At 46.3% G+C, this 22042-nt stretch overlaps 1 protein-coding gene across 1 annotated transcript; it reads left to right on the top strand.

The window, feature by feature from the left end:
- The first annotated feature begins 6440 nt into the window (after window positions 1-6440).
- Window positions 6441-20795, top strand: Galr1 (galanin receptor 1). Its single transcript, XM_021151045.2, has 3 exons — window positions 6441-7790; window positions 11398-11463; window positions 19268-20795. The coding sequence occupies exons 1-3, from the start codon at window positions 7128-7130 to the stop codon at window positions 19583-19585; spliced, it is 1047 nt and encodes a 348-aa protein (XP_021006704.1). The 5' UTR covers window positions 6441-7127; the 3' UTR covers window positions 19586-20795.
- The last annotated feature ends 1247 nt before the right edge of the window (window positions 20796-22042 follow it).

Below are 22042 nucleotides of genomic sequence, written 5' to 3'. Positions count from 1 at the left end.
CGTGCCCTTCATCCCCTGTACCACCTGATCAGATAGATGACTCAGTGGCCATGACTGCTGAATGTGGGTGGGTCAGGCAGGACCCTAACACCTCAGGGTTCCCCAAATTGGAATGTGCCAGGCTGTCAAGAGTAACAAGAGGAGGGACTTGTTCCTCTCTGGTGCCTTTCCTGGGGTCAAACGTGACATCTCATCACCAATTACCGTAAAGCCAGGTTGGAAGGAAGGAGAGAGGGAGTAACTTCAGGGAGATAATTGGACAGATGAGAGCTTTCATTCCCTTTAACTAACCCTGGAACTCACATTGGCTTTAAAGGAAGAGAATATAAAAAAAAATAGTTGTTTCAAAAGAATATTGAGGATGAAATATCACTTACGTAAGGGGAAGATAGTGCATGTTCATCTTAATTAGCTGGAAGTCAGTCCTGTATCACAGGGGCATCACACCATGTGGGTGGATCCACACTGTGCTGGAAAGAGCAATGGCAGCGCCTGTCAGTCCCTTGCACTCATCTCAGGGGGCGTTAGGGTCCTGCTTGCTGGGGCTGCAGATCAAGCTTGTTAAGATAAAGTTGGGCGGGTGCTTGCAATCACTTGCAAAGACTCCCCCTGCTGCAGGCCTGCCCACTTTTCCTGACTCAGAGATCTATGTTCTTTTTCCTCGTCCATTTCTTTCCGATGTCAGTCAAAGCCTGTGCATGCTGCCCCTGACACTCTAGGCCTCCTCATGTGTTCTCTGAAGTCTTACCCCACCCTCCAACCTCTTCTGCCTTGCTGCTGCTAGCCAAGCTCCACAGCTGAGCCCAACAGGCTTTCTTGGATCCTAATCTAAAAGGTGTGATTTTCTTTCTTCCTCTCTTTCAGGCAATGCCACAGTCTACAGCCTGAGTGCCCTGCTGTTTTTCCCTCAAAATGTGATACAAAATAAAAGATTTATTTTTTTGTCTTGGTGAGAGAGTATGAAGGGTGCTGTGGGGGAGGCCACGTTGTTCTGAGCTGTCTCTGTGTCACCATGTGTGACTTTAATTTCAAATCCCCCTTTGAAGTAGCTGGTGAAACACTTGGTGATTTTTCGGGTGACACATAAGTACAGATTTCAGCAGCCTTTATAGGACACTTGAAAACTGTAAGATCTGTAGAAATATGATTTGTGTGTTTCTTTGCGGGTTCATCACATATTCCAGGTAAGACGTGCTGCTTCAGGAAAGCTATGCAAGGCACTCTTCCCTTCTTCTAAGTTTCCCTCATAATGATCAATCAATCAATCAATCAATCAATCAATCAATTAATTCAATAGAGGCACATGACAAGGTTGCTCTGAGATCACCCTGAGCTAATGAATGGCATGAGGTGCTACGAGGTTCTGTGGTTGGACTGCAGCGCACTCATGTAGAACAGGTACTATTGAGTAAACAGAATTTTAGCTCACTCAAGGCTAAATGTTTCATAAACAAGAAGTAAGCTATAGCTGGGCAGTGGTGATGAACACCTTTGGTCCCAGCACTTGGGAGGCAGAGGCAGGTAGATCTTTGAATTTGAAGTCAGCCTGGTCTATAAAGTGAGTTCCAGGACAGCCAGGCCTACACACAGAGAAACCTGTTTTGACACACAAAACAAAACAAAACAAAACAAAACAAAACAAAACAAAACAAATGCTGTTGTGAACTTGACTTTTTTACTGTGGTAAAAAGTCATTCTGTGAAGGAGAGTTGTTCATGGTGTCAGATTGTTCATAGGACTGAAAAATGAACTTTTCATTTGGGAGTTGCCCTTTGAGTGAAGCAAGGCCCCCAAGGACACCTTGGAATATCATTTAAGGACATATGCATATATCACTCATTTCTGGCCCACCCACCTACCCACCCAAGGAGCTCATAGACTCTCAGAGAATGAGGGTAGAGAACCTCATAGAGTAGGGGCAGGGCTAAATAAATAAACAGCAAGACAGCAAGGCAAGCACACTCTTAAAGGAAACCTAGAGAGCTGTGTTGATGTTCTGAGATCAGGAGAAAGAAACAGCTTCTCCTCCAGGGTCTCATGCCCTTGTGCCTCTCTGGAGTGTAATTCTCTTTTGTGTGTCTGAATTACTCACGTTAAATCAAATTACAATGTCCTGAGATGAGCATAGTTTTATGGGAATGTACTTAGAACTTGGGATTCATAAAATTCTCAAGACACAAGACACAATCTAGCAGGAAAGAAATTCAATGAGAAATTACAAAGCAAACAGAAACTACAGAAGGGACAAATACAGCTATGGAGAAATGACAGGAACACGTTGGGCTCCGAAGTGTTCAGACATTGAAATATTCAGAATATAAAAGAATCACATTCAAAGTACTTGAATAAATAACCAGGGTAATTAGAAACACAGATAATGAAAAAGGAAGTATTAAACAAACCTAGTCCTGGTGTATTTGACAAAAAAAAAAAAAAAAAAAAAACTCAAGAGCTATGGTAAAATGGATGGTGCATGGCTTGAGAACTACCAGGGAAGTACTACAGAGTAGAGATGGGAGATAAGACCACGTGACTATGAGACAGGAGAGATGGAAGGTAAGACCACGTGACTATGAGACTGAGGAGAGATGGGAGGTAAGACCATATAACTAAGAGAAGTGAGAGGTAAGATCATATGACTAGGAGGCAGGAGAGACGGGAGGTAAGACCACGTGACTAAGAGACAGAGAAGACCATCATAGATCTTTTAGAAATCCAGGAGCAGGGAAGAGCAGGAGTTGGGAAACTCAACATCTAAAAGAAATAATGCCTTAGAATTTTCTAAAACTGATATTAATCCTTACTTCTAGAAACTTCAGGGAGGGTTTGTGTAAAAAATAAAAACATCACAAACGTTGAAGCAAATCCTGAAACTCCGGTGACAGAAAGAAGACAATAGAATGTAGAAAGAAGTAAAATTATGTATAAAAAATGACAAAGGACAGGGAGCCGACTACGTGAGAACGAAAACAACAGCGAGCAAAGAACTGTTCGGTCAGGTGCTGCTGGATCAGAAGGGCCAAAAGCTTTTTCATCATTGCTTTCTACTAAAGGAAGAATTGAAAAGTTCTCTCTGACAGAGGGAGAAAGCTTCCGATGGGCTTAGGAGGCAAAGGCAGGCAGCTACAAGTTCTGGGAGAAGAAAATGGGCTTTTGGCTGTCTACTGATGATCTCCAGCAAGCGAGTTAAAAAGGGTTAAGCAGTTGGGCTGCAGAGCCAGGTAAGCCAGAGGATACAGGAGAGTAGCAATGATCCAAGGCCGAGCTGTTAGCAAGTGGGTCATAACAATTCATTTTAATTTTCATTTTCATCAACTAATAATGGACTCAAGACGGCTCTAAACTCACGTCTCCAGCCCCAAGGTGTTGCATTATTTCAAGGCTTAAACATCCAACTCCACGCTGGTCAATCCCTTATGTACTATGGATAAGGCTTCTAAAAAGATGTAACAGTATGATATGAAATGTGGCAAAGACTGCAAACGGGAGAAAGCAAGGCAAGGACACAGTAACATGGGGGAGAAACAGCGTTAGGAGAGACAGGAGAAACCCCTGTGAGCAAGACTCTTGGAGCAGAATCTTGCAGACATCAGGGAGGAAGCTCTTTGGAGGGGCCATGGAACATTCCATCCAGAGAACAGCAGAGGGAGCAGCTTGTAGGAAACAGGACAGAAAGGCCAAGTGTCTAGGAAATGTCAACAAACCAACTGTTGGATCAGTGACAGCAAGGAAGAGGCATGGCTCAAACTCCCTAGGTTAGGAAACAGAGATGAGCAGGCTGGGTCTGAGAGGCCTGCATTTATGTAGTGCTCTGAAGACTTCGCAGTATAGAGAAGAGTGCAGAAATCAAGACAGAATGCTGTGAACCGAGCCTTGGTGTGTCTACATGAGGAAAGATGAATTACCTGCCAAAGGTAAACCAAGGCAAAATGTAGATCAAATACAACTGCATCTCACAGTACTAAAGCAAAAATGAAACCTTAACCTCCCCTGCCCCCCAGGCCCCAGTCTTAGGGTTTTTATTGCTGCCATAAAACACCAGGACCAAAAACCAAGTTGGGGAGGAAAGGGTTTATCCTTCTGTCACTTCATCATTGATAGAAGTCAGGACAGGAACTCAAGCAGGGCAGGAACTGGAGGCAGGAGCTGATGCAGAGGCCATGGGGGGGGTGCTGCTTACTGGCTTACTCCCCCTGGTTTGCTCAGTTGGCTTTCTTACAGAACCCAGGACCACCCAGGGATGGCGCCACCCACAATGAGCTGGGCCCTCCCCCATTGATCACTAATTGAGAAAATGCCTTACAGATGAATCTCATGGAGGCATTTCCTCAACTGAGGCTCCTTCCTCTCTGATGATTGTAGCGTGTGCCAAGTTGACACACAAAACCAGCGGGTACACCTCCAAGCCCACCACTGAATACCATTTAAGGACATACGCATATATCACATGTACATTTGGAAAGGAGCATCGAGCACACACTTAGGTGGCGGAAGTGGAGATTGTGACTAGACAGGTGTGGGAAGTGACTTCAAGGATATTGATGAGTTTTTAAGTATTTTAAGCAGGATGGTGGACTTGGGGGCATGATATAATCTCATCAATGGACTTCCCATGTCAAAAACGGTTCGTAGAGGGCTGAGGAGATGTCTCAGGGCATAAAAGCACTTCTCAAGCAAATCTGGTGACTTGAGTTCTATCTCCAGAGCCCATGGTGGAAAGAGGCAAGCAACTCCTGGAATTTTTCCTGTGACTGTGACCACAAGTGCCAGCACACACACACACACACACACACACACACACACACACACACACACAGAGTCACAGACATACACAGTCACACACACAGTCACATACACAGTNACACACACACACACACACACACACACACACAGAGTCACAGACATACACAGTCACACACACAGTCACATACACAGTCACACACACAGTCACACACACAGTCACACACACATATGCACTCACACACATGCAAACACACACACATACACACACACTCACATATATACACAAAACAGTAATTAATTAATACAAAGTTTATACCACATGAAAGCAACAACAACAGCCAAGTCCCTATAAATTCTTGCTGGGGATATTGATCACTGGGGGTAGAGTCCTTGCCCAACATGCTTGAGGCTCTGAGTTCAACCAGTTGCCAGAAACACACACACACACACACACACACACACACACACACACACACACACACACAGCAGAGTAAAACAAAATAGAACCCCCATGGCTACTCCCCCTCCCAGTCCTACTCCATATGTCTTTCAAAGCTGTCAACAGAACAGAACACTATGAAGCTCTAGGTCACAGAGCATTGCTGGGGGAGAAAGGCAAGACAACTGGTAACCCAGCTCCATCCTCCTAGGACAGGTAAAGACGCTCTCCGATGCTTAGATGAATGCTAGTAACAACTGACTGTCCTGCTCTCCATAATCTGTTTGTAAGGAGGCTCTCTGTATTAAGCACAAGAGCAAAGCACTAGCAGGTACGCGATGCATAGCATCCTTGAGTGTCCCAGGCAGTGTGTTAAAAGAGCTGGTGGTGGGGAGAAATGAGGTACAGCTGGTTTCTAAACTCCCCCCAGGTAAAGCGGCTCCTGCCTCACCATTGCGCATCCTTGCCTGCAGGGCTGGACTGTGCAACCCACACTGGTGCATCTCCACAGAGCTTCCCCACGAGCACCCTGTCCTACCCATCTGTGCACACTCTGTCTCTGGCCTTGTGTCTAGCAGTTGTGGTCACTCACCGCTGGAGGACGCTGGCGTTTTGGAAAGTGATGTAGTTACCCCGTACCTACATGCAAGGGCAGGTCTTTCTTTTGGACTGCTAGAAGCAATGTCTCATAGTTGGTGTGGCCCCCGCCTCTCTTCTCAGCAGAGCGGCCTTTGACAACAGTCAAATGACTCTTCACAAACACTTCACTCGTCAAGGCTTCCGTTTGTGTCACTCAGATGAGTAATGACTGGTGGAAATGATGGATCCCCGAGGTGAGCAGCGTGCGTGCGTAGGGCACGCTGGTAAAGAAAACTCGGGCAGCCTATGCTTGTGTCTTTCCTGCTTCTTCACTCCCTAGCTTGTGACTGGACGAGGGAGGGAGCGCGGCAGAGAATGTCACAGAATCCCGGTAGCAATACCAACCCTTGATTTCCGTGGGATTTATTTCTGCTCTTCCAGGGAGCGGGAAAGACCGAAGGTACCAATTGGCAGGAGGGCTGCACAGCCTGTCGCCTCAGCCTGCACACACTGGAGTGCACCAAGCTTGGTCCCCAGCGCCAACAGTCGCCTTCGGGGACCAGAGTGGCAGCGGGGCAGCACGTAGAGCGGAGCCCCATTTCCAGCAAGGAGGTGGGCTGCCACCTATCCGGCTGAGAAGGCACACGGGGGTGGGGGCGGGATGCATTTGAATACTCACAGTCCCTCAGGTAAGGCAGAATCTCTGCTGGCCACCGGGGATCCGTGAGAGAGGTTCGCCCTGCAGAGGACCCGGGACTAAGAGGGAGCCGCAGCGCCAGCGCCAGTGCCAGCGCCAGCGAGGCAGGGAGGTGGATATTAGTGCGGGAAGCTCAGCGACCCTCTTCACCATTGAAGGTGTGCATCGCTGGGCTCTGCGGAGCTTGGCGGGAAGAAGAGGCTCAAAGCAACAGGTGCGACCTCAAGGCACTGAAAGCAAGGGGACGCAGCTCACAAGGGCCAAGGGATTGAACCCATAACCGCTCAGAAGATTCTCCGCCTGCGGATAGCTGCGGAGGAGTCCCACCCGCCCAGCTTGCTGACTGTGAGCAGTGAGAGTCGCCCAGACCCGTACCTCTGTGTTCTGGAGCCTGCCGCCCCCGCACGGGAAAGGCTTAGCTCAGGACTTGCAGCGCCGCCTCCTCTTTAGCCAGGCCAGGCACGAGGATAGTGTGACCTGGCACAGCCCGGATCGCTCTTCCAGGCTTTCTTGCGGGAGGTACTAGCTGTCTCGCGCGCTCTCGCCGCTCTGTTCTGGGCCACTCGGTGACCCTAGGCTACCTCCAGAGCTGGTTTTCCCTGGCTGGCACAACTCTCCAGGGCGCTCCTGTCCGTTGCACAGCGCCCCAAGGGGGTATCCCAGTAAGTGATGGAACTGGCTACGGTGAACCTCAGTGAAGGGAATGGGAGCGACCCAGAGCCTCCAGCCCTGGAGTCCAGGCCGCTCTTCGGCATTGGCGTGGAGAACTTCATCACGCTGGTAGTGTTTGGTCTGATTTTCGCGATGGGCGTGCTGGGCAACAGCCTGGTGATCACCGTGCTGGCGCGCAGCAAACCCGGCAAGCCGCGCAGCACCACCAACCTGTTTATCCTCAACCTGAGCATCGCAGACCTGGCCTACCTGCTCTTCTGCATCCCTTTTCAGGCCACCGTGTACGCACTGCCCACCTGGGTGCTGGGCGCCTTCATCTGCAAGTTTATACACTACTTCTTCACCGTGTCCATGCTGGTGAGCATCTTCACCCTGGCCGCGATGTCTGTGGATCGCTACGTGGCCATTGTGCACTCGCGGCGCTCCTCCTCCCTCAGGGTGTCCCGCAACGCACTGCTGGGCGTGGGCTTCATCTGGGCGCTGTCCATAGCCATGGCCTCGCCGGTGGCCTACCACCAGCGTCTTTTCCATCGGGACAGCAACCAGACCTTCTGCTGGGAGCAGTGGCCCAACAAGCTCCACAAGAAGGCTTACGTGGTGTGCACTTTCGTCTTTGGCTACCTTCTGCCCTTACTGCTCATCTGCTTTTGCTATGCCAAGGTGAGTGAGGAGCGCTGCCCAGGCTCCTATGCAGCCCTGACCCTGACCCTGGAGCTTCCTGGAGCTTCCTATCTCCGCGCCACTCCCCCACTGTCTATCCCTTTCCATTTCACTTTTGTCTCAGCTTGCTTGCTCCGATATCATTTGTGGAGCAAAAAAAGTTAACTTGGAGTTTGAGAAATGGCAGGGTAGGGGGGCATGGGGGTGGGGTGGGGAGAGTGCCTGAAGTTTGCAGTTCTGGTTGAATAGAAAGACTTTATCTCTGCTCTCCTTCAAGGGCACTGCAGCTCAGCACCCGATCACTTCAGGGTTCAGAGAGGCAGTTGTGTGTCTTGGGTCACTTCTCAAAAGGTTAGACCCCCCTTAGTTTCAGCAGCTTTTAAACAAAATTGGTGGGCTCCAAGAAAGGAATACAACAGAACAAAGGGGGCTTCAGAGACAATGCTCCCTCTAAGAGCCAGCCATGGGCCATGGTGGATTCTAGTCACCCCTCTTAGCTCTCTGCTGAGACCTGCTAGTGTGGTGGTCCCTGGAGCCAAGCTCTTCCAACAAAGCAGCACACTGGCACCTGCACCTTAGTGAGTTTTCAGAGTCCAGACTCCATAAACGTCAGCACATCAGGTTCAGGGCTTTGGGTTTTAGTTTAGCATTCTAAAAACCAAGTGGGAAGCCCTTCCTCCCCCTAGAGACCTGGCTGAAGTCCCCGGGGGAACTATGGGTAGAAGGACAAGTGCTAGGGATTCAGATGGTGACCAAAAACACAGAACTGGAGGAGCTGAGTGTTTATCCTGTCTTCCTGTATTGGGAAGGACTGGTGGCTCACAAGCTCCTAGGAATTACACAACACTGCATTTATGTTAACCAAAACCCGTAAACTTCTTAGGTGCTATTTGTTGATGGTTTATGAATCCAGAGTGTATTGTTGGTGGCCACTTGATGTGGTTCTTGGGGTAACCTCTGTCATAATATTTCCTTCCAGGGTACTATCAGAACCAGTTGGAGTGGGTGAAAAACCTTTACAATGTAAATTCTGAGGTTTTCATGTAACTTTATCCTTCCCTGACTCCCAATCTGTTGCTCTGTGCCAGCAAGACCATATACAACCTCCCCCCCACAATGTAGAAAAGCAATGGTTCCTTACATTTCACTCATAAGGCACCCATTTAAAGAAGGCCATCTTTCCCACCTTTGTATGATATGATTATGTCTCTTTTGAATGGCAATATTACTTCAGTGAGCGCCACTGGATCAAACTTGCAAGGACAGCCTTGCTGGTTGGAAGTGGCTGATTTATTCATTTGGTCTTTGCAAAGCAAAGCAAAGGCTGCTATGCACCTGGAGTTGCGGGGTGCGGGCTCACATCCATGAATGTGCCCAGTGAGCCTCCGGGTGGGAGCTGCTATCTCTATTTTATTAATAAGAAAAAGTACTTTCAGGGCGATGCAGTGACTGACCAGATGGTAAGGTTGGTAAGTTATGGAGGAAGAGTTTCAGGAGGTGACAGTCCATCCCTTCTATAGCCTGAGCTATAGAAGAGAAACAGAGCTAAGAAAAACACATTTAGAATGTGTTAGCTCATGGATGTTTCAGCAAATTCAATGTTCTTCGGTGCTTCAAATTGCTGAACTTGGATCCATCTTAGTTGGCCTGACTGTTTAAATCCAAGTAACACCAAGAAGTTGGCCACTGCCGACGCTCATGTTCTAGAGCAGATTCTCTTGGTATCTCCTCCATCATTTTTCCTCCTTGACCTGTGATCTGTGGTCTTTAGACAACTTCCTTTGGGAACTCAGCATCTCTACTGATTTATGATTACTCAGCAGACCTTTCAGAGACATAAGCTAGTTTTAATAAGTTTGCAAATAGTAACATCGATGCAAAAGATGTTTCCAGCTAGGAAGAACACTTGCTTAGAAGCCCTTATGCTCTCTTGCCAGTGTCATATTGGGTAGAAATGACATGAATGTCGTTGCTGCTGTTACATATAGGGACTCACAAGCATGCTGGCCGTTGCCAGCTAGCTGGTCAGCCCTGAGTCCATCAGCAGGCTCTTGGCTCCGGCCCTCACCTTCCTCTTACAAGTTTTTCAGATTGCTGCTATTGAAAACTTCTCTGTACTTTCTGGTGGCAGGACAGAGCTACTCCAGCATTGGTGTTATCAGTCAGTTCTCCACTTGCTTCCACAGCAAGTAAAGCCTCATTTGGCTGTGAGGCACTGAGGTGGTTTCAGGCAGTGAGAAGTGTCTCAGTAGGGCAAGAAGTTTGAAGACAGAAATTCACACTGGAGATGGCTGCTAGGGTGACTGCTTTGCTGCTGGGGTAGAGAAGGCTGGTAACTGAATCCTGAGGTTTCTCAATTAGGTTGTGACTGATGGTGCTGGTTGGAGCCGAGTGGAGCAGACTTCGGCAGTAAGGCCAATTCGATTAAGTTATTTCCATGTTGTGGTGTTAGAGGGCAACATCCAAGTGGCTGGCACATGCACCCACTTCCCGAGCGCTTCTTCAGAAATCCAGTCCATTCCAAGCTCCTTGCTGTATATTCCAGGTTCTCCATCAGAATAGGAAAATAGACCCAGGACCGGCCCTGCAGGGCAGGCACTGTGGAGAAAGTGCAGACTGTGAATTCCTATGTACAATAGCAATGGCTACCCTCCTCACACCATTTCTCCAACATATGACAGAGACCAGAGAGAGCAGAAGTGACTTCTCAATTTACCAAAGTGATCTTATCTCCTTGACAGGTATGCTAAGTATAAAAGCTGCAGGATTGTATATATATATATATATATATATATATATATATATATATATATATATAATCACCAGCAATGTTGAATTCCTAAGGGGGTTGTCTGAAGACCACACAGCATTTGAATTATACATGAAAGGAGCCCTGCTGGCTTGTGCTTTGCTCTCGAGCAGTGGTTCTCAACCTTCCTAACGCTGTGACCCTTTAGTACAGTTCCTCATGTCATGGTGACCCCCCACCATATTTTTGGAGATAGAGGTTTGCAAAAGAGGTCGTAACCGGAAGGCTGAGAACCACTGTCCTAGAGATTTGAAATGAGAGGCATGCATAAATAGCTCCAGGAGCTGTCGCAGGACTGGGCAACCACACTGAACAACTGACAGTTATATTCTCTTCCTTGTTCGGTTGGCTTTCTCCCCTGGGTGGTGAACCTCCACAACCTGCATCTCTAGTTTTCACTATGTCTCTGAGCTGTCTCTGTGTCCCATGTATGTAATAGGACCTGGTGATTTTAGGCATGTGGATTCTCTGACGGAAGCAAGGCCGTAAGAGCAGGAGATTGCTTGAGTCAGCGCCACCCCACCTCAGGAAAGGCTCTTTCTTCGAGAAACTCAGAGCCTGGTATAGGTTCTCTGTGGCTCTATTCAGATCTGGGTGTGGTCAGTCTTCCAGGGATACTTCTAAACACAGTCAGCTGCTCGGATTCAGGGCTTTTTAAAATCTAAACTACATTTCTATTTTTGTTGTTTTTATAAGCACTAGTGTTACCATACCCAAGCTCAGTGGTTGTCACTGAAGAGGAGGCAGCGCGCAGGTAAAACCTGAAGTTAACCCGCTTCATCCGGTTATGTTTTGCAGGTCCTTAACCATCTGCATAAAAAGCTGAAGAACATGTCAAAAAAGTCAGAAGCATCCAAGAAAAAGGTAACATTCACAGACAGATGCGGTTTCTGCCCATTTTCCAGAGCTTAGTTGACTGTTGTTTTAAATTCTTTTCACACCCAGCCACAGGTTGGAAGACCAGTTGACTGAGGTGTACATTTTCAGGAACTGCCACAGCTAAGGGGCTGGGTAGAGCAGGAGTCACATCAAGAAGGTGGCAGGTAAAGACCAGACAGGGTAGGGAGGCCAGGAAAGACAGACAGACTTCCGGAGGAAAGGCTTAGATCAGGGGGAACTCAGAGAGGCTGTGATGTAATGTGCATATTTAGCATTGAGCATATTAGGGATGATTCAAAACTGTCAGTTTGCTTTTCATTGGGGAGAGCGTTGGTGCTCTCACCCTCTTCAGCCTCAAGAGCAAGCAGGTACCAGCCTTACCTCTCCCCTAGTCTTCGGCTGTCCTTGGCATGGAAAAGACAGAAAGTAAAATCGCTGGGACCATATCCCTCTTTCTCATCCAGGGCATCGCACCTAACACTTTCTTCTGCATAACGATACTAAAAGCTTCTAATTTCCTGGGGTCCACTGCATCTTCATTCACTGAAGCAAACTGTTTTACACACCAGGATTAAATTTATCTTTTACTGTAATGAAATCTATGTGATTTCTAGGTTTAGACAGTGGAATGAAATTATTAGACAATTTTATTAGAGGGAAGATAACCAAACATTTTAACCCGCAGGCATTACTGAACATATCTTTAAATGCCCTTTTCCCCTTTCTAAACACTTCTTCTGATCAGTTATAGATACTTTGTAAATAATCGTCCAGAGGATCGTGTTTACTGTAAAGGTCTTGACGTGAGTACAGCTTGCTCTGCCTTTCCTGTTCCTTCACATCAGTGTGGAGAAGACCCCCACACACCCCTCACATCTTGGGATGCAACTCTAGCTGCCCTGGAACCTGTGATGCAGAACAGACTGGCCTTGAACTTGTGGTGATCCTCCTGCTTCTGTCTCCTAAAGAGACCTGTTTACTCCTGGTAGCTCAAAATAACTCACATTTGGGATACCATCATTTATACGTTTATACACACAGACACACACACAGACACATATACACACAGACACACAGAGACACAGACACAGACACACACACATACACACACACACACACACACACCCCAACTGCCTAAGAATAAATGACTCCCTCAGCCTTCTGCCCTTGGCCCTTTCTTACATCCCAGCAGTCACTTAATTTTAGGTACAGATCTCTCTTTATAACAACCGATGAAGTTTGAGGCCTGTGACTGGAGTCAACACTGAATACTGTGTTCTTCTCCTCTGCTTCCAATGCTGCATTTTAATGCAGTGGTAACATTCTTTTAATCTATTAGTTTTTTTTTTAAAGCAACACTTCTTGCCTCCAAGAAAATGAGTCCTTAAGGGCAATTAAGGACTTTGTGTAATTTCTCCTTGAACTGTTCTTCATAGGTACTGTGTGGGAACAAGCTGACCTCTAGTTTCTCAAAGGAACAGGCGTCCTTTGGGAGGTGGAATCAAGAGAAAAACACAGACCATAGAAGTTCAATAGGAGGAGTGTTGGAGAGTAACATCGTTCAGGGAGCTGGGGAAGTAGCTCAGACAACAAACGCATGCAGGAGAAACTGGGTTTGATCCCCAGACTCTGAGTTTTAAAAAAAGAAAGAAAGAAAAGAAAAGAGAAGAGAAGAGAAAGGAAAGGAAAGGAAAGGAAAGGAAAGGAAAGGAAAGGAAAGGAAAGGAAAGGAAAGGAAAGGAAAGGAAAGAAGAGAAAAGAAGAAAAATTGCATTTCGTGTGCACTTGTAATGCCAGAACTGGGGAAGCAGAGACAGGAAGATCTCTGGGGCGTATCCCTGGAGCAGATCCCTGGGGCTTGCTGGCCTGCATCCTAGCCTAGTCAGTAAGCTATAGGCCAATGAGAGACCCTGCCTAATCAAGAAACAAGGTGGGTTGCTCCTGAGGAGAGATACCTGATATTGTCTTCTGGATTCCACAAGCAGACACTCGCACATGCACACACAAACACACAACAACAACACACAGATACATACACACACAGACGCACAAACAACAACACATACACAGACACACGCTGGGAACAAGGAGGCTGATTAGGATTCAACAGTGAAGAAAATGCCTACCAATTATGCTAAATATTTACTACAGATCCAAAAGATTTAAGCCAGGTGGTGAGGTCTTCTGATCTTAGCTGCTTGGGAGGCTGAGACAGGAGGATGCCAAATTTAAAAATTAAGGCAAACCTGAATCACTAAACTAGACCCAAATTATCTAAAAATAAAAAGTAAATGGCAAAGGTCTGGGATATATTCTCGTGGTAGAGCCTATCCCTGACATGCAAGAGGCTTGTGACTGAATCCTGAGGACCGAAAAACAAAACAGAGATTTTACTCTGATTGAGAGAGTCAAACTACTCTTTGAAAAAACAAAATAAAACAAAAAAACCCACAACACACACAAAATCCAACAGCAACAAAATCAAAAGTTTAGATGAATCTCACCTTTTTGTCTTTGACAAGGTGTTGGTGAGAGACTGAAAAGCTCTCAGAAAGAACAATGTGTTTGACAGAAAGATGCAAGGCCATGTAAGAGAGGCTGGGGGGAAGCCTCTGCTTTATCTTATTATGAAGACTATAGCAGTCATTTTGTAATCAAGCACATATGTACAATGACTACATATTTATATAAACTAACCTTCCATTCATTCCCACTATACAAGAAAGTTAGGGCATTTGAAAATGGAGTTTTTATTTTTTTCCTTCTCTTCCCTCCTCAGATTAGCCCTTCACAGCTGCTGAACAGATGTTTGATCTCCTCTGATAGACTTAATTGCCTTTTTTGTTTGCACGAAGCAAATAAACATGATGGTAGGGTGTGTGTATGTGTGTGTGTGTCTAAGAGAGAGAGAGAGAGAGGAAAGAGATTCAGGGGTGGGGGGGGGGAAGAGAGAAGCAGGTGATGAGACTGAAGACAGAGGAGGAAGGAAAAAAAAGACAGAAAGAAGAGTCACCTGGCAGGGCGCGGCACAGACCACAGTATCCAATCACAGAGGATCTGCTGGGGACCCTTCCCTAGCAGATCTCAGTGCAGGGCGTGGTCATTGGAACACACGTGCTCCGTGCTTACTACTGGGGGGTGACATGGGTCTCTGATGGAGACTGATGGTCAACTGTGTAACTTATCCTTTTTCTTACTGTAACCAGTTTCCTCCCCCAAAAGAAGCAACTCACAGGAGGAAGGGTGAATTGGATTAGAGTTCAACCTGGTGGGGAAAGGCAAGGTGGCAGAAACATGAGGTGACGGACACATTGTGTCTTCATTCAGAAATCAGAGGGGATCAGGAAGTGGGGGGTGGGCTGAGAAACCTCAGGTCTGCCCTGGTGGCTGACTTCTTCCAGTTAGGCCCTACCTCACACCCGGTCCTCAGCAGGAAGTGTAGGTTGCAGACCTATGAGCCTTGGTTACAGGACCTTGCACACTCAAACAGCAGTAGTGGATTGACAGGAAGGAATGAGAGTCCAATGGACGGGTGGGAATGTCAGTTGTTGGCTCATTCTAACGTCATTTATCTTCAGGTTCTCTCAGTGGCCAAGCAGTTTTCTGTCCTTGTGCTGTATCCATTTGCTAATGTGACAGGAACGAAATATCCTGTAGGGTGTGGCTTATAAACAGCAGGAATGTATTTTCTATGTTCTGGAGCCTGGAATTCCAGTGTCAAGTGCTGATAGACTTTTAGCCCCAGCCTTCTGTCTGCATTTGCACACAATGATGGAGTGGGGGTACGGCTCTTTTACAAGGGCATTGGTTCCACTCTGGAGTACACTTTCTTCATAGTCTCATCTTCTAATGACCCTACCTCCAGATGCCACCATCTTGGTGATCAGATTTCAACCTATGAGGGATACACACATTCACACCAGCAGATGAGCTTTCTGTGCAAGGCTTATCACTGTTATGAAGTGCGAGCCCAGCTCTTTGTGATGGTGGGCACATTATATGACTATTCCCATAAGGAGGAAAATGTAGGAAGAAAGTAGGATGTCTTTCCATAAATAAATTAAAGCCCAATTACCTATTAAGGACTTTGCCTAAGCACTGACAGGCAGAGAGATGATTCTGGCTTGAGACTGGTTGACTTAGAACAAGAATCTTATCTAATGCTGGGAGGGTGGTAGGGTAGCACAGTGGGTGGGTGCTTTTGGGAGGGAGCCTTGTCAAAGGCCCACTGATGTTGTATGAACATCTGCGTGCTTTCAACAGATGCATTTTGGTTATCATAGTCTGTTCCCTGATGTGTCCGTTGAGCGTTCTGGCTGTCCTTCACACAGCTTGCTTGGGGCTTCTCACAGTCTCCCCCTGTGCTCTCTCTTTCCTTCCCCGCTGAGTTTTGTTAGGCGCATTGAATGAGACTCTTTGAAGAAAAGACAGATGTCTCTGATTGCTTGAAGAGAACAACTCACAAATCAAGGGAGTCTAATATTCTTTTAGACAGGTTCGGGTTAGGAAGAAAGAGGAGGCACGCTACGAAGAGCCAGATCTCAAGTGTGTACATATACAGCATCTCTGTCGAAAGTAGGATTCTGTGCTCCAAACCAAGGAATGATGTCAGTCACTGTGTGTGCCCAGTATCACACCATCTCTGGCAAAGACAAATGGCTTTGTAAGAAACAGGGACATGGTGTTAGAAGTGAAAATGAAGAACTTTCTTTTTTTCATGCAGAGCAGTCTTTCTGTTTCATCCTGGCACTTTCCACACAGGGGAGTCTGGTGCATTCTGATATTTCAGAGGGATGTAGCAGAGGCAGCTTCCTTGCGTTGTCTGTGGGTAGAAATGCTTCTGCCAGGAGAGCTATCAGTATTAAGTGAAACCTCTTTAATTGCTTTCACTTAAGGTGCATGAGATGACCCCACTTTTATTGTGGCTTTTATGCAGTTCTTCAGGGATTCACTAAATCTCCTGAGCATTGTAAAGAGTCAGCTTCCAAGGTAACTATCCAGTAACTATTATCCACTGAATGAGCCACTGCCCATTCAGTGACAGGGCCCAGAGTGCTCTCGGATGATGGGCAACACTGATTTACCACAGTCCTGGGGCTGAGATGAGAACACATGTGTTATTCTGAGCAGATCTTTAACTTTGAGCCGATGAACTCCAGACATATTGCTTTCTGAATTCTATACCAGAGCGGTGATTATCGGTCAAAGGAGGACAGTTTCTAATTAGGGCAGAATTTCTCCGGATAAATTTTGTTCTTTTCAGATCCACCAGCATTTGCTGAAAGAGCAAAAAGGAAAAAAAAAAACCCACTCTTAGGGGATATCTGGCTTTTCATACTACTGAGGCTGAGACTAAGGCCCAGGGCTTGTGTGAAGGACACAGACGTACGGTGTTAGAGAGAATAGCTTCTCTGAGATTCCCCACTGGACTTGTGGGGTGCTTAGCAGCATTCTATTAAGCTCTTAGGAGCAGCCACAGGTAGACAATAGCTCATAGGAGCATGCACCCAGTATTTGCTTCTGATGCTTGCATCGTAAGTTATTAGCCACTTATATTAGCACTTCCAGTCGACCATGAAAAAGAGCCTGGCTCAGATGTGAGTTCCTGAGAAAACCCGGGGGATGGTAAACATTTAAAGGGTTGTTTGGGTAAAGTCACAAATGCTCAGAGAAACCACTACCATAAAAACATTGCATATTCAGGGCACACAGCCATTTGCAATTCTGATCTCGATAAGATAGAACCCATCAGCTTCTGAGGTGCCGACCTGCTCTAAGCTTTGTGCTTAGCCCGTGCTTCCTAAAAGAAGCATAGCAGGAAATAGTGACAGAGTAGGACTTTTGTAGGGAGATGGATTGACCATCTTAGACAGAGGAAGGTACGTTCTCCTGTATTGTGAGCACAACCATTTACAGGTTGTTTGATTGAATCACCAGAGAATGGCAGTTCTCACACACTAATGGGCAAATGGATTGATAGCAAACACTTCCGTAATATGTGTGAGCTAATTGCATTTGCTCTGTGGCCCAGGCGGTAAGTGGACTTAATAAGTAAGCTTTCACTTTGTAACACCTGCCTGTGGGTTTTTAATAGCGGAGCTGGTTAGTGCTCACATGGTCCAGGTACAATCTGAGAATCATTTTGTTGGTTAATCTGCATTAATGAGGAGGAAATCGGGTCTTGAGGAGGTTTTTACCATCTTCCAAAGATGGTGAGCAGATCTGCTGTCTGGCCAATAATTGTGCAAAATCTAGGATACCTCTTGGTATTGAGTTTAGCTTTCTTCTCCCGTACCCCCTGTCTTGTGTTTACTGTTCTTGACCTGAAATCCAGCACCCCCCACGCCCCACCTTGCTCTCTCTGCCTTCTCTGTCAGAAGTCTGGCCATTCACCATCACTGTTGGTTTTCACTCTCCTCAGTGATGAACTTCTACTGTTGTCTTAGCTTGCTGCCAGGATTCAGCAAGGCGGAGGTGTCCGTATGCCATGCTATATTTCAGACTTTCCATTCTAGAACAGTGGCTCTCAACTTATAGGTCACCAATCCTTTGGACAAACCGCCATCTTTAAAAATGTTTACCTTATGACTCACAACAGTAGCAAAATGACGGCTACAGAGTAGCAACAAAGATAATTTTATAGTTGGGGGGAGTCACTACGACATAAGGAGGCGCAGCATTAGAGAGTCTGAAGACCACTCTTCTAGAACCGTAGGATTTGCTTTCATGAGAAGCAGTAGAGAAAGACTCCTGCCATGTAGCACAGACCTGCCTGCCAGCAGTGTCCTTTAGAGAGGTCTTCTGAGATTTGTTTGCCTTCTAGGTTGGTGGCTGGTAGGGAGGCCTTGCCCACGCACACAGGCCATGACTAGTTGGTCTATGTTCCCTTGTTTTGAGATCACGAGCCAAGGACACTTTCTTCCTGTTGTTTGCTTGGTGAGAATCATTAGGAAACAGAGACCTGCTTCATGTGTCTGAGTGCCTTTGACTTAGGAAAAGTTAAGCTAGCCATAGGCCTTGTTTGTCTCCATGATGCTCTGGGAATGGCTGTGAGGAGGTTCGCTCCCCAGAGTCTCCACCTTGTCTTCAGTAATGAGAAACCAACCTCTCCCACTTGTGTGCACCCGGGTTTGCCTAAGCTCTGGGCTCCTGCTGGAACTTGGTGTGTGCGCACTGGAAGAGGCTTGCTCTGCTGGTTTGGTTTTCTTGAGTTGGGAGGTCTTGTGTAAAGGTCACACTGGTCCAGAGCTCTGGCTCCTCCTGCCTCGTCTCTTGGCTGCTGGCAGAATTCTCTCTACCTTAGGCAACAGTCCTTAGTCTTGATCTGTTTCCAATCTCACACTTACCACAGTCCGCAAGCGCTTTACACGTGCCTAGGAATCAGGACTGTGTTAGGTTCCTGCTGGGTCTTGAGATGTTGTGTGAGGTCAAATTTAACACTTTTGTGTGATCTCATGAAAGTACCTATGAGGGCTGGGGAGATGGCTCAGCGGTTAAGAGCATGGACTGCTCTTCCGAAGGTCGTGAGTTCAGATCCCAGGAACCACACGGTGGCTCACAACCATTTGTAATGCCTTTTTCTGGTGTGTCTGAAGACTGTTACAGTGAACTGACATATAATAAATTTTGACATATAATAAAGTAAATATTTTTAAGTAAGTACTTTTAAGAAAGTACCTATGAATGCTATTGAGGTGTATTTTACAGTGCTGTGTTCTTCTGATATAACTGGTGTATTCCTGCAGCTCCTGTCCCCTCTCCAACCCTCTTCCATTACTCTCTCTTCCAGACTGCACAGACCGTCCTGGTGGTCGTTGTAGTATTTGGCATATCCTGGCTGCCCCATCACGTTGTCCACCTCTGGGCTGAGTTTGGAGCCTTCCCACTGACGCCAGCTTCCTTCTTCTTCAGAATCACAGCCCATTGCTTGGCATACAGCAACTCCTCAGTGAACCCCATCATCTACGCCTTTCTCTCAGAAAACTTCCGGAAGGCGTACAAGCAAGTGTTCAAGTGTCATGTTTGCGATGAATCTCCACGCAGTGAAACTAAGGAAAACAAGAGCCGGATGGACACCCCGCCATCCACCAACTGCACCCACGTGTGAAGGTTTGCGGGAGCCTCCCGACCTCCGGCTCCCATGTGTGTTGGAGAGAGGAGGGTGGAGCGAATTACCAAGTAACATGGCAGCTTATTCTCCTCACAGCAATTCCTATCGATCCAACTACATTCCACAGTGGTAAAAGTACGTCGATTGTTCAGGGAACTCGTGAGTCTACTGAAGATCATTTTCCAATTTCATTTTACTCTATAATTGTATATATAAAACAAAAGAAACTTCTGTATAGTTTCTAGCTCTCAAGGAATGAAAGTCCTACAGCACTCTGCAAATGTTTTGATCTCCATGGTGTAAAGTAAGCTCTGTAAAGCCGAGAAGAATATTTGAAATCCACATTTTCAGGCTAGTTAATATAGGGAAAAAGTTCTTTTTTTAAAAAAAATTTTTTTGAGAGGAGAGGTAATAGTCTAGTTTGTGTTTTGAAATTCAACTGTGGGCACAGAATAATGATTTTTATTTTGTTGAACCTTTGTGGACTGGCACCTCATCTGAGTCGTGGGTGTCCAGAGGCCTGTCTAGGAATGTGAGACCCATCAAGTACATCCTGGGAGATCAGCGGTGACTCTACTATGGAACAATCCTGTGATCTGGGAGTTTAGGGTGAAGAATTCAGGAAACCAGTCAGCTAATAATTTCTTTGGGGTTGAAAACTGAACAAAACTTAGCCATGTGGTTGATATCCATGGCTCATGGAGAAAGCAGGAGAGACCTTGAATTCAGAATGAAGGAAGACAAAAGTATCCTGTGGGAGAATAGAGACACACAGAGACATGCTGCCTCATGCTGCCTTGTACCAACAAATGTCTAAGGATTGTTTTCCCCAAATATTATTCCATGGAGCAATGTTAATTTAGAATTAAAACCATCACCATGTGACTTACAAATGTAACTTTCACAACAAATTTCATATTTATTTATACTTGCCATAGGAAAATACTAAATTGTCCCGTCTTAGAAGAATAATGTTTAGGTTTAAGACTTTGATAATATTTTAGGAGGAGGGAAACAAAGCAAGACACTTTTAAAAAAAATCAAAAAGGGTGTATATCTGTGCCAAATCAGGACTCCTTATGAAGCATCTAACTTAGGTTAAAAAAATGTAATGTAGACTTCTGGCTCGTTAACTTTTCTAGCTCATTTATTTTCGTGACTATTCCCCTGTAAATAGTGTTTACATTTGCAATAGTCTCTGGATGGAAAAGGGGGGACTGTTGGAATCATGGGGAATGAAGAGTTCTCAGTAGCTGCTAGGGCAGCACGTGTCTGTTGGTGTTGTTGGGTATTTTAAAGAGAACTGTAAGCCCTTTGCATGGATTTTTCTTTGTTTGTTTGCACTTTATTCAATATTGGATCAGAAATACTTTATCTTGAAAAAGGTACCTCACGTGATTAGGGGAACCTAAAGCTGTCCTTGTGGATGTTGGCATACGTCCTTCATTCACACTGTCCACAGAGGCGCTTGGTCAAACCTGCATGTGAGAGATATCCTATGCTCTAAGAGTTCCTTGTTCTCTTCTGCTCAGAGATTTTGTAGATGGAAAGCCAACACTGTGGCCCCGAGGCAGGGCTTATCTAGAAGGCACGTGTTCATACACCCATAAGGCTGGGTCTTGCCCAGAAAGCAGCATCTAATGTGATAGTGTTTACGTGTGAACCCCAAATTTGCTAAATATCCATTCAAACTGCTCCTGCTCCGGAAAGACGCCTCTGTAAACCGCCATTCTAACCATTTTCTCTTCCCTTGTGCTTGACTGTATTTCTAAAGTGACTTAGAATCCCAACTGTAGCTACTTCCTGGGATGATGGGAGACTGAGAGCTCTGGAAGGTGTTCTTATGACCCGGGGCAGATCAGTCACCCCGATGAGTGCAGCAAGAGCCCACACATGTGCCAAGCTTCCTTTCCCTGGTAAGTGATTACTGAGGACAGTTTGGAGGCAGTGGATGATGGTGACCTCTCTGGCACAAGGACCTTTCCTGCAGCCCGGCGGAATGTGTGGGCCTTTGAAGCAGGGCAGGTGGCTGCTTTTTAGGGTGTTAGAAAGAAAATTGATGTTTTTGTGACTACAAGCTTTTCTGCTGCAGTCCTCTGAGGCAGCTGTTATTTTGTGGGATCTTTGTTTCATGCAGAGAAAGATTTGGATATACTCAAGTAACAGGAATGTTTGCTGTTGCGCACACGCGCACGCACGCACGCACGCACGCACGCACGCATGCATGTACTCGCGCATGCGCACTCACCCACACACGTTCATCCACGTACTTATTGAGCCGTGCAGGAACCCGAGGCCCCTTTCTGAATATTAGATTCAAATTATTGTTACTTTTAACTAAATTGTTCTATTTACACATTTCCTGTCTCCCTTTGTCCATCTTTTATCCTCTTGTCTCAGCTTCCTGCCTCTTTGTACACAGTTAGCCCCAGTTCCCCCAGATATGACAGGGTA

The sequence above is a fragment of the Mus caroli genome, chromosome 18 (genome assembly GCF_900094665.2).
Source record: "Mus caroli chromosome 18, CAROLI_EIJ_v1.1, whole genome shotgun sequence".
In the NCBI taxonomy this organism is placed as follows: Eukaryota; Metazoa; Chordata; class Mammalia; order Rodentia; family Muridae; genus Mus; species Mus caroli.
The sequence above is the reverse complement of the archived record's forward strand: the minus strand, read 5'-3'. Positions and strand labels throughout refer to the sequence as shown.